The 13,448-nt window shown below is 33.2% G+C and overlaps 1 protein-coding gene across 1 annotated transcript in view; it reads left to right on the forward strand.

Annotated features, from left to right (window-relative positions):
• The window catches only part of LOC127729739 (uncharacterized), a 76,574-nt gene that overhangs the window by 29,691 nt on the left and 33,435 nt on the right, over positions 1-13,448 (forward strand). The window contains exons 9-12 of the mRNA XM_052237611.1: positions 1,407-1,562; positions 8,231-8,392; positions 9,426-9,609; positions 9,880-10,082. Of these exons, the coding sequence (XP_052093571.1) occupies positions 1,407-1,562; positions 8,231-8,392; positions 9,426-9,609; positions 9,880-10,082 (705 nt within the window). The remainder of the gene's footprint in view (positions 1-1,406; positions 1,563-8,230; positions 8,393-9,425; positions 9,610-9,879; positions 10,083-13,448) is intronic.

Genomic DNA, 13,448 nt, shown 5'->3' on the forward strand with positions numbered 1-13,448 from the left:
TTCTTGTCCGAAAACTGGAAAATCGCCCCTTTTTATGAATAAAGTCGCTCACTCAAACTCGTTAAATCAGAAATTTTAAAAAGTCGAAACGGATCTTATGTCAATTTATATATATAAAAAATTCACCAAAGTTTCATGAAAATTGTTCAAAGCATTTTTATGTAATAGTCAGAAAACTGGAAAATCACCATTTTTTATGAATAAAATCCCATTCGTTCTGAAATTGAAAATATAAAATTTATAAAAATCGAAAGGAAGCTTACGTCAATAGAAATAAACAATTCACCAAAGTTTTACGGAAATTGGTGTAAGCGATTTTGAGTCAGTGTCCGAAGTGTTGTCGGCGGACGGACAGACAAACGGACGGACGGACATAGAGACGGACAACGGTATACCATACTACGGCACTTAACGAATGTAAAAAAACGAAAAACGACCAACGTAAGAAAAACAACACCTACAAATCACAACATACAAACTAAAGACTTAGCAACACGAACCTCACCAAAAACCAGGAGTGATCTCAGGTGCTCCAGAAGGGTAAGCAGACCCCCCCCCCCCCTACATGTGACACCCGTCGTATTGCTCATGTAAATTCAAACCCGATGATAATTCATATTGAAGGAAAAAAGGACGGGATTGTACTAACGACAATTGGACCATTTCCTTCGTTATCTGTGAAACAGATATTCCATAGCGTCAACCAACTCAAAAATACCTAATAAGCCTTTTTTTTATTTGAAACAAAACAGAAATTGATAAAGTAATTTAATTTTTCGCTTAAAATCAATGCGTTTTGTTCTGTTCATCTTTTTGGTAAAAAATCAACGATACACTTAGATTCTAGACAATCTTAATAAACATATAGTATACGATACCGTAATTTTAATCTAGTACGTTATATGCGCATTTCATCTACATAAGACTCGTCAGTGGCACTTGAATAAAAAGTTGGATAACCAAATCAATAACGAAAGGAAGTCAAAATAGTGCAACAAGTTTATGGTTATTGGATTTAAAACATTGGAATCATCTTTCAATCTTGCAAACTAGAACTAATTGTCATTACTTTTGGACGAAACCTTGTCATGATACTTTAGAATTCCGGTGGATGTGTAAAACAATGGTGTTAACGAGTTTAAAATGCTAATTAGAACACTGGGTAGACTCTATTATTTTCCGTTGTTGTAGAAACAAGTTTCACCGCCTATGTAATGGCACTACTATGCTTGTAAGATTTCAATTTGTGTACTGCCTAGGACTAGCTTTTTGTCTTAAAGTAATTAATTTATTGTTCATTACATATAAATATGAGTTTTCTTGTAAGCTTGGAAAATAACATTGTTGTCTTGAAGGTCTTTGAAAATTTGCAATCCTCATTGCCCATTTACTGATTCTTCTTTCAGTCGGATGTTCACCTGGCAAATATTTGCAAGACGGGAAATGTCATGAATGTGACAAGGGTAACTTTCAAGAGAAAGAATACCAAATAAACTGCACAAAATGCCCTACAGGAAAATCTACAGCAGATAATGGGTCAAAAAGTATAAATGACTGTAAAGGTAAGTGACTAACTCTCATATTTCACCTTTGTAGAAATATAACAATTTAGCGTGTATGATTTTAAAAAGAATGCAACACAACCTGTAAGTCATGCGAAGTGAAACTGCGTCCGATGCACATTAATGTGTTAAAACATACGTCATAAATGCTAGAATAAAAGTTACTGGAAGCAAAGAGAATGATTTAATTGGATGATGGGCGCGGGTTTAAATACTTTATTGGGCCTAAAAAGAAAGAGTGGCAGATATGATAAACTTTGTCGGATGAAATTACAGTCATGATCTATAAAATTTTCATTTGTCTTCTTAGAATTTAAAGAGTCCGTTATAATTTATCCAGAGTATTGATTGATTTATGCTGTCTTATCAAACATAACTTGATAAAATGCTTCATTATGGCAAGGTGAATAAGCAATTAATCAAAAAGAGGAACACCAGACAAGCGTTCAGATAACATGACTAAGTGATACTAATTAAAAGGTTGAAAACTTGCAAGTTTAAAGTAAAAATATAATAAATTATCATTGCTTTAAAATATTATACCTTGGACCAAACTCCGAACAGTGATCGTTTAACTATTTTCCTTTACTCCATCAATCACTGCCACCGGCTTTCGAAATTCGTTCCAAAATCAAATAAAATTTCCTCAGAAACATTAGTTACAGGCTTGAAAAACGTCAATTTTATAATGTCTTTCTAAAATTTAAACAACTTTTCCTAGATATAAAAAATTAGCATTAAATTTACGCACACCGACAGGACTTGTTTTTGTGTGTGTATCCTTATCGACGTTATCCTCCCCAATCCTTTCGAAAGTAAACATGGATGAAAAACTGAATCAGATATAGATAAAATGTATGTTAGGCGTAAGCCCAAAGGAAAAACAAGCCCAAACGCTGCAACATTTACTTGACCAGGAACAAATGATTTAAATTTGAGTTTGCGGTTGTCAACGGAGAAAGCTTGGTGTACCAAATTCTGTAAGACTTTCCTTTTATCACACAACATTATGAACAAACATGGAGATCTTTTACATTACTTCAGTAAATTGAGCCTAAATAATTTTTTGACGTTCCAAAAAAGCGGCCCATTACCTTGATCAGAATTATAAAGTGAGGGATCATATTTCTCTTATAGTTATAAACTATAAAGTGAGGGACTGTCCCTCAGACAAATTGTTATTGTCCAGTGGTAGAAAAGAAAAAAGAAAAACTTAGCATTTTTAACTTAAAAGGGGTGGGGGAATTCCTTACATTTAGAATAACCTTTCTTAAAGAGGGGTCCTCTTATTTTCAATAATAAAGGAGATTGATGTCCATGAATACAATGCCAGATAGAAGTATGGTTCTTTGGGAAAAGTTTTTGCAAATAATATAAATACGTGCCCTTTTGTACTTTCAATATGACAAGACATTTCAGTATGAATTAAACCTTGAACAAGTATGGACACAAAATTCAAGCTTGATAATTTGGATTATGATTATATATTTGACACAACATAGGTTTCTGACACAGAATGAATGTGGCCTAAGAACGTGAAATTTTGAAACTTGATATTTATCTAATATGGTCCAATATCCAAAATATAAATACATGGTGAGATTCAGCATATCAAAGAACCAGAAGAATTCAATTTTTGATGAAAACCAACAAAGTTTAATTTCGGAGCCTGAAGACTTCAATGTGGACCAATTTGATAATGGGGCCCAAAATCCAAAATCTAATTACATGGTTAGATTCAGCATAACAAAAAAAACCCCAAATATTCAATGTTTTTTTTTTAAATCAAACAAAGTTTAATTTTGGACCAACTGAACCATATTGTAGGCCAATTTGAAAATCGGTCTTAAATTAAAATTCAGAATACACATTAAGATTTGGCATATCAGAACCCAAATTATTCAATTTTCGATGAAATCAAACCAAGATTATTTTTGGACCCTTTGAACCTCAATGTGGACCAATTTTTAAAATGGGCCCAATATCCAAAATCTGAATACACAGGCTAAGAAATTTTCAAAACACTTATTATTCAAATTCCAGACTGACTTAAACCCCATTGCAATTGGTCAAGAAATAAGCAATTAATCATGTTATAAAAGGTACATATATTAGAAAAGTATTGTTTTTGTCACCTAATTTCTAAATACAAATGTAGATAGGACAATAACCCCCAAAATCAATCTCAACCTTCCTTTTGTGGTATGGAACCTTGTGGTACATTTTCATACATCTCCATACCATTATACAGCCACAAATTTCTTGCAATTGTATAAAACAAGAGTGCACACGCTGAAATGTCTCGCCTTCTTTACTAACCATTGATTTTATGTTGATAGTCCTAAATATCAAGCTTAACTACAAGTATCACACAAACTTAACTTGATCCAAGAAAATGAGGTCAAGGTCAGATAAACCAAACGAGAAAAACATGTACACCTTACAATAATTCAATACACCAAATACAGTTGACCTATTGCTTATAGTTTCTAAGAAACAGACTTAACCAAGAAAACTAAACATTGGCCAATGAACCATGAAAATGAGGTCAAGGTCAGATGAACCATGCCAGACAGACATGTACACCTTACAATCAATAAATGCATTAAATATAGTTGAACTATTGCTTATAGTATCTAAGAAACAAACTAAACCATGAAAACTTAACATTAACCGATGAACCATGAAAATGAGGTCAAGGTCAGATGATACCTGCCAGACAGACATATACACCTTACAATCCTTACATACAACAAATATAGTTGACCTATTGCTTATAGTTTTAAGAAAAACAGACCACAACACAAAACTTAACACTGAGCAATGAACCGTGAAAATGAGGTCAAGGTAAAAAAAAACCTGCGAGACTGACATGTACATCATAAAATATTTCCATACACCATAGATATAAGAAGATGTGGTATGAGTGCCAATGAGACAACTCTCCATCCAAGTCAAAATTTATAAAAGTAAACCATTATAGGTCACAGTACGGTCTTCAACATATATAGTTGACCTATTGCATATATATAGTATTAGAAAAAAAGACCAAAAACTAAAAAAAACTTAACTTTGACCACTGAACCATGAAAATGAGGTAAAGGTCAGATGACACTTGCCAGTTGGACATGTACATCTTTTAATTATTCCATACACCAAATATAAAAGACCTATTGCTTATAGTATCTGATACATAGACTTGACCACGAAAACTTAACCTTGTTCACTGATCCATTAAATAAGGTCGAAGTCAAATGAAACCTGTCTGAGGGGCATGAGGACCTTGGAAGGTACGCACATACCAAATATAGTTATCCGATTACTCATAATAAGAAAGAAATTGACATTACAAAAAATCTTAACTTTTTTTTTAAGTAGTCACTGAACAATGAAAATGAGGTCAAGGACAATGGACATATGACAGACGGAAACTTCGTAACATTAGGCATCTATATACAAAGTATGAAGCATACAGGTCTTCCACCTTCTAAAATATAAAGCTTTTAAGAAGTTAGCTAACGCCGCCGCTGGATCACTATCCCTATGTTGAGTTTCTGCGACAATGGAAAACTGCAGAAATTATATATTTTTCATCGTATTCATGAAAACGGTACATATAATGATGCTATTGTGACGTCATCAAATAAAAAAATCTTATTTTTTTTTCATTTATATTTCTTATATCTATGCATTTCCAAACATTATGTGCCTTTTTGGAATAGTTGTCAAACATTTTATTTTCTTGAACCAAAAACGGGCCTTAATGCCCCTTCTCCTTTGCTTTAAACAATTTCTCATGAAATTTTAACGCAAAATTAGGATTGAGTTCCCTTTTGATTTAGATTTTTTTGGGTCTTTTATAATTTTTCACATCCCACATTAAACTTGAGTTTGCTTAGAGTAATTTCCTCAAGCTGAATGATGTTAATTGTTGGGAACTTGGGAATGATAAACATATAATCACCTTTTCCATTTTTCCATTTCCAATAGATTAAAATCATAACAGATACCCTAATAATGATGGAGGCCAAATTTGGTTTAATATTGGCCCCGTAATCTAATTAAAAGCAGAAGAATTTTGTAAAGTTTACAGATATTACCAATAAATTCATTGAAATTGTAGAAAATGGCTTTATTAGGACAATGACAAATCAGCTACAAAGTAACAACACTTGGTCAGCACCTGAAAAGAAACAGTCATACCATGTTTGGTTTCAATCCATTAAGCGGTTTTCTAGAAGAAGACATTTGTATATATTTCTCATAGGGTCCTTTGTTAAACTAAGTCCCCTGTTAGCAGCCGTCTCGATTGATGGATATGCTACAAAGTAATAACACTTGGTAAGCACATCAAAAGGAACATTCATGCCATGTTTGGTTTCATTCCATTTAGTGGTTCTTCAAAAGAAGACTTTTTTATGTATTTCACAAAGGTTCCTTTGTTAAACTGAGTTCCCCGCTGGCAGCCATCTTGGGTGATTGATTGGCTACAATGTAACAACACTTGGCCAGCACCTCGTTAGAAACATTCACGCCATGTTTGGTAACATTCCATTCAGTGGTTCTCTAAAAGAAGACATTTGTATGTATTGTCCATAGGGTCCTATGTTAAACGAAGTCCCCCGCTGGCGGCCATCTTGGATGATGGATCGCCTATAAAGTTACAACACTTGGTCAGCACCTCATTAGAACATTCATGCCATGTTTTATTTCATTCCATTTAGTGGTTCTCTAAAAGAAGACATTAGTTTTCTCGTTTGAATTGTTTAACATTTGTGATATCGGGGCCTTTTATAGCTGACTATGCGGTATGGGCTTTGCTCATTGTTGAAGGTCGTACAGTGACCTATAGCTGTTAATTTCTGTGTTGTTTGGTCTCTAGTGAAGAGTTGTCTCATTGGCAATCATACCACCTCTTCTTTTTTATATTTATTCTCGGGTTCTATGTTAAACTAAGTGCACCTCTGGCGGCCATCTTGGATGATGGATCGGCTTCAAAGTAGCAACACTTGGTCAGCACCTCATAAGAAACAAAAATGTCATGGGTCCTATGTAAACTGAAGTCCCACGCTGACGGCCATCTTGGATGACGGATCAGCTACAAAGTTACAACACTTGGTCAGCACCTCATATTCATGCCATGTTTGGTTTCATTCTATTCAGTGGTTCTCTAGAAGAAGTTCAAAATGTAAAAAGTTAACGACGACGGATGGAGACTATGGACGACGGACGCCAAGATGACTTTTTGTGGACGTCGCATGGCTTTTCCAGTGAATACTTCATCTGTTGATATATACTGTGAAAGTTTTGTGCATATTTACATATATAATTAGCTATGTTGAAAGACGTGCATAATTTCCAATCAAAAAAATTCAAATTGTTTAGTCTCTAAAAAACTTGTAAGATTTCCGCTGCTTTTTTTGTTAAATAGGTGCAATTTGGGTACTCGGTGCAATCTGGGTACTGTGACGTTAATCAAGGCATAATGCACAACAATTTTAGTGTGTACATGCTTTACCAACTTACCATATATTATTTTTGCAAGCTATAATAATGATTGTTTTATTTCTTTAATCCATTAAATTATACCTGAAGTGAGTTAAAAATTTGAGAAGTTCAGAGATTGGTATGTAGATGAAAGGAGTCTTAATAATACTAGTTGGAAACCCTAACTCAAGTTTGCTAAAATAACCTGTTTGAGGCCTTGTGTCAATTTGACATTATTTGGACCCTTTCCCCTTTATTAAAAAAATCCAAAGTTTATCCCTGGAGTCCAATTTTGTCTTCTATAACATATCTTTAATTCCATATGGAGCAGCTTCTCGGGAAAATTTAACCGTCCTGACATCATTTTTTCTATATATAAATCTGATATTATTCATACGATGGAGAAACCACTTTTGCCAGTTTTGGCGTCGGACTTGAGCCTGATTGTGAAAAGTTGAGGTAAATTGTGAAGACTGTGAGTGGTCTGCAAACGAGTTTTATTTACTGATGATTGGGTGCCAGTACATAAAAGGAATGAATAATTATTATCAACAGCTAAAGCCCAACATGTTCTTTCAACTGCAAATACGTGCAGACGTCAACCTGCAAAAATTATTTTAGGTTTCTCCAGCGACGCCGACGAAGAATTTTTTGCAAAGTCGATCGAGTTTTCAAGCCAGAAATGGTTTCTTCGACGTGACGATACAGAAATTTCAAAAACTTTTATTTTGGGATATTATTTGGATTGAGTGTTTTTCCTTACAATAATTATTTTTGTTCATATATACTGGTAACGTTGGTAAAAAATATCCTCAATCAGCAATGTTCATCCATATTTGCTTCAGTAGCAACGAAAGGTCAATCCCGGTCAAACAGCTTGATAATCGGGTTACGTAAACAGCCGAAGGCAGTGATTAGTGTAGAGTAGTATGCGGATCGGAGCTGGAACTGCCGGGGAGTTTGACCTCGGACTTAAAGATAATTGGTGTAGGTGTAACAGTGAATCTTTTCCGGGATTATATTCTTTCCTTTTGGAAGAAAACATAAGTGTGAAAAAGGAATACACTAGTGCATTTCGTGTTAAGGAAGTTATGCACGATGAAATGAAAGTATTATCACAAGGGAACACATTTCATTTTTCTAAGAAAATCTACAGCTTTGTTCATTTGGGTACGTTTCAGATATGTGTCCTCCTGGAACTTATTCTAGCACAGGTGTTGAACCATGTTCTCCTTGCCCTCTTGGACAATACCAGTCTATGTATGAATCTACATCGTGTTTGTTATGTGATCCATTAGAGTTTACTAATTCAACAGGATCTAAAAGTAAAGCGGAATGTCAAGGTGTGTATAAATGATGTGTTATACGCTATATTAAAAATATGTTATAAAAATAAGAACATACAATATGATGTATAAGTTTTACTGCCAAAACTGTGGTTCCTATGCTGTGTACATTAAATGAATTCAATCGAATACATATACCTTTTGAGTTATATGTGAACTTGGTTGAGGACGTTTTAGCGCAGTTCTGACATTGTATCTCAGGAAAAATAACAGTCTAATGCACATGTGTTTTTAAACATTTTTATAAAAACAAACATAATAGGAATTAACACTTTTATATACCTGATATCGATTTCCACATTAAGCGGGTGCATTATAAATATTTCCTATCAGTTGCTAATGGCAGACGCGTCTTGTCAAACAAAAGGTAACATAAACGAATTTGATAAATTATATATTGTTTAAATAGAAACAGTTTTTAGACAAATCTTAACCCGAGATTAAACGTACCAGTTCTAAAGGTAAAAGTACACATAAAGACATGTCTACCCAAACATATCTAACAGGACACTTTATTCTGACTTGGAACCGACAAGCCTTTGCTCTTATTCCTGAATGTAGTGCATAGTGAAAGGCAGCAGATACCAATTTTACAGTCTCTGATTAAAGCCAGTTGCGGATCGAGCCGACGACAACTCGACCTCGTGGCAAACCTGCTGCCACGAGACCACCAATGATGTCCATCCCACATGTAAATATCTAAATAAAAGGAAACAGATGTTTATCGATATTTATGACTTTTAAATAAATTTCGAGTAAACTAATAAAGTGAATAAACCTGAGGTAATCGCATAAACTCAAGCAAAGCTCAATCCAGGTGAACTTCTCCTTCTATGAATGTGTCGCCCGCATTGCGAATCCAAACTCTATAAAAGAATTCACAATACAAATGATACAGTCGATACATTTCAGATCTGATGACCGTTTTGTGTCGGTGTCCGTTAACAGCGTTACTAGTTTTCAAATTTGTTTAACTTTTTTTATTTCGATTGTTGTATCTTGTTGAAAATGTCACAACGTTTCATTACAGTGGTAGATTTGACTTTCATGAGTGATAAAGCTTCTGTAAAGCTTGGATCATTAAATAGTAGTATAGACAGCTTTAGTATCGGATTCTTCGTGAAATGTCCAAATGCAACCAACACGACACTTCTATTTTCGTTGGCGAATTTTAAGTTTTCAGTTGGAGCGGAAATGATCTTTAATATAGCTGAGTAAGTACTGTATGAATAAAATATTAACAGACGATGAAGATGAAAGATTAATCTTTTTTTCTTTTCCGAAAGTGCAAATTTCAGTTAAAAAAATCGTTTAAAATTTCATTGTGTTGTAAAATCATTGGGCGAATGACTTTAAATATTAAAACATGATGATGATGATGATGATGATGATGATGATGATGTGAACCAACAACCATATCACAAATCAGCAACAACAACGGTAATAAAACTAATATTGATAAATTTATTTCTGAATATTTCTAGACACTCTTGTCACCTTACTGTGTCTAATGGAGTAAATTTAAGAAAATGGACACATATAACTTTGACATGGGACAAAGATTTAAAGGAAGTTAAGATGTATGGAAATGGTGCAAAATTGACTTCCTCAGTGTTTAATAATGTAACCCTCCAGGAAGCTGATATCCCAATTGGAAGTTTTCTTGAAGTAATGTCAACTCAGTCTGGTTAGTAATTGTTTTCATTGTATATCAGTATAAGAACTTGAAGAACTAAAGGTTTTCATTAAGACTTGACTTGACTTAATAAATATCTGCATTTTTTTTTAATCAGTGTTATTTGCAGAGCTGATTTTATCTATTTTTGCATATAAACATGATGAATTAATTAAAGAATTTACTGCTTTCTTCAATATATTAGTACATTGACAAATTGATATAAATAAGGTTTTCAATACAAACCAACAGTAACAAAACTATCCCAAAATGTTTTAACGATCACTATGATCGTCTGTTTTCTTGTATTATGATCATTATGATCAGAATGTTTTGTTCGGGCAGTAAATGGCAGAGTTTTAGAAGAAACGCATTTTTTTTATATGCAATTGTTATATATTTTACGATTAATTCCCTTGTTACCTCCTTCAATTTACAGTGTTTATCGATTAATATTAAAAAGAATCACTGAAAGGCCAATTGCCCTATCATTTTTCATGTTGTTCGTATATGCATCTTTCGTATCATCGATCTTTATGCAATCATAATAGAAGGAATCAGGCAAAAAGGTGTCAAAAAATGGATTAAAAAAACAAAAGATAAGATATTAAATACACAAAAACTGGTATTTACCAAATGTTCAATTAAGCAATAACATAAACGGTACCATTTCTCATGCACCAGATGCGCATTTCGAGACTTTTTGCGTCTATAAGTGGACACGTTTTGGTGTTAAACAACTGTCGAAAACTTTTGAGATAGGAAAATTTCAGACACGATTGAGCGAAGTTAATTAATGGACACGTTTTGGGGGAGGTGAAATCGGACACGTTTAGGCGATTTTGGATTTTAGGTAGGTTTTGGCGAAATGGACACGTTAAGGCAATTTGTGATTTTAGGAAACATTTGGACGAAATAGACACGTTAAGGGGATTCAACAGGTTTCGAGGGAAAGACACGTTTGAGAGTGTTGCATAAATATTACGTATACATATTTGCCATGCTTGGCGTATATATACTTTATTCTGGTACACAGTATAGAATTAGTGTTAAAATAAGCATAATCTTGTAACGACCACGGGTAGCCATGTTTTTTTGTTTGTTTCATATACAATATGCACATTTAAATAATTTATCAGCAAAAACGTATCATATACCCCTATATATTTGGAATGTGTGGTTACTTAATAATTTCTAAGCAATATTGTAAAAATAAATATATATTTTAACATATTTATAAAACATATAGTAGAAAAGATAAGGCGTTAACGTTATTGAAAAAGAAAGCGACATAGTCAAGAAAATAGATATACGGGATAAATCACTGGAGGTTAAGTGTTCAAGCCATATTTGAATAATTAAGTGCCAGTCTTATATGAATCAGGCAATTTAGAAAATTTCAAAACATGACCGAAAAAAAAAAAACCTGTCGGCCTTACCATCCTATTTCGAAGTTACCCTCGTCCTGAGTTAGAAATGAAAGTCTTTCGTTTCTGCGTGTCTGGTACTTCGAGAAATCTCTAGATAACTTTTGGTTAGAATGATAGCAAATTATGGAGTTAACTACCCTTAATTGGTAATTTCTAGTGCATTTCAACCAAATTATATCTTGAAACACCAAAACAGTAAAAGGAAACGAATGTTATATTCTTGCACCATTATACATTTTGAACTTAGATTAATGTAAACTTAATTGGTTTTGGTTTTTTATGTTTTCACCACTGCCTGATTCTCAGGTAGATTTGCATTTAAGTGGGATTATAAAAAAAAAACGACAAGAAAGAGGAAAGTAAAATTCAATACACACATAAATTTAGGTAACACTCACACAAAGACCCCCCCCCCCCCCCTGCAAACAACCATTCATCCATCCATCTATCCATCCATCCATCAGTGCGTATAAACAAGTGACGACTCTACGACAGATTCATTCATTGGATCACCAGTGAAGGTGATACACGGCTAAAAACACATATTATATTCATAATTACTCTAAATATCAGCACAACAATGTTAAATCTGCAAATTTGCGGAAGTAAATTTTTGTTCTTCCCTCGCCTGGATCCGAATTCATGCTGTTGGGATATCGAGACAACGCCGCCTGAACTGTGTCCAGCGATCTAGACCACTAGAGTAAATATGAATAATTCACTGGTGATCCAATGGATTGATCTGTCGAAGAGTTGTCACTTGTTTAGACATACTTATCAAAAAATTATTTCTGTGACTGCATCTTACGATCCTTTACGACACAAAATTTAGCTAATCTGCAATCAATTCCATCTTCATGCCTACACTACAAAAGTCTAAAAGTCTGAAAAGACCAGTTTTTGTCTTAATTTGCATGAACTTTTACTCGACATTCTCCAAAAGTATGACTTGTGTCTTAATTTTTCTTGACAAATTCTCATTTATATTAAATTTGTATGAAATTTACTCGACATATTCTCGACATTCTGAATATGGTCTTAAAATTTCTTGACAAATTCTTGACTTTTGAATACTGTCTTGAAATTTCTCGACATATTCTCGACATTCTTATTTTTTCTCAGTATGGCTTGACATATTCTGAACATTTTGAAAGGTGTCTTAAATTTACTTGACAGTTCTGAGTTTTACAAATCATGACCAATATTCATGATATAACTTTAATCTTTATTTCTCTTTATATGATATACTGTTGTTTCAAGTTACACTTCTTTACAACAAAAATAAAAGTTGGGCATGTAAAATAATTGAAAATTTGGGTATATAAATATTTTTACAAATTTCAAATATGGCTATGAAATCTAAAGTATAAAATAATTCAAATGTGGGTGTGTTGATATAAAACAATTTCAATGTGGGTTTTTAAATAATTACAAATTTTGATTCCTAAATCTTATAAATTAAATGATTCAAACCAATCATACTGTAGTCATATTTCATTCTACATTCATAATATTCAATGTTGATATGGTAAATAATTATTATACCAAAATGTGGTTTATATAAATAGCAAATTATGATGATATACAAATCATTCATTTAACAGAAGAAAAATTTGTGTAATGTCATCTGTTGGAATATATTAAGTATTACACATGGACAGGATGTTCCCCATAAAATTAAGGTATTCCACACCCCAGAGTACACGCAACTGTCAAATAGAAGTTATTGCTTTACCTGTAATCAGCCATACAACTTATCAGTTGACCGACCATGCCACTACAATCTAAAAAGTTTGTTGATAGATGAAAATGAAAATCATCATTTTGATGAAAAAAATTGAATTGAAATGGATTTTCTTCATCAAAATTATGAAGTTAATTATTTTAACATAAAAACAAATTGAATAATTCCCAAAGATTAAAAGAAAATTATTATCTACTCCAGGAA

Source organism: Mytilus californianus, unplaced genomic scaffold (assembly GCF_021869535.1).
Source record: "Mytilus californianus isolate M0D057914Y unplaced genomic scaffold, xbMytCali1.0.p SCAF_2, whole genome shotgun sequence".
Lineage (NCBI taxonomy): Eukaryota > Metazoa > Mollusca > Bivalvia > Mytilida > Mytilidae > Mytilus > Mytilus californianus.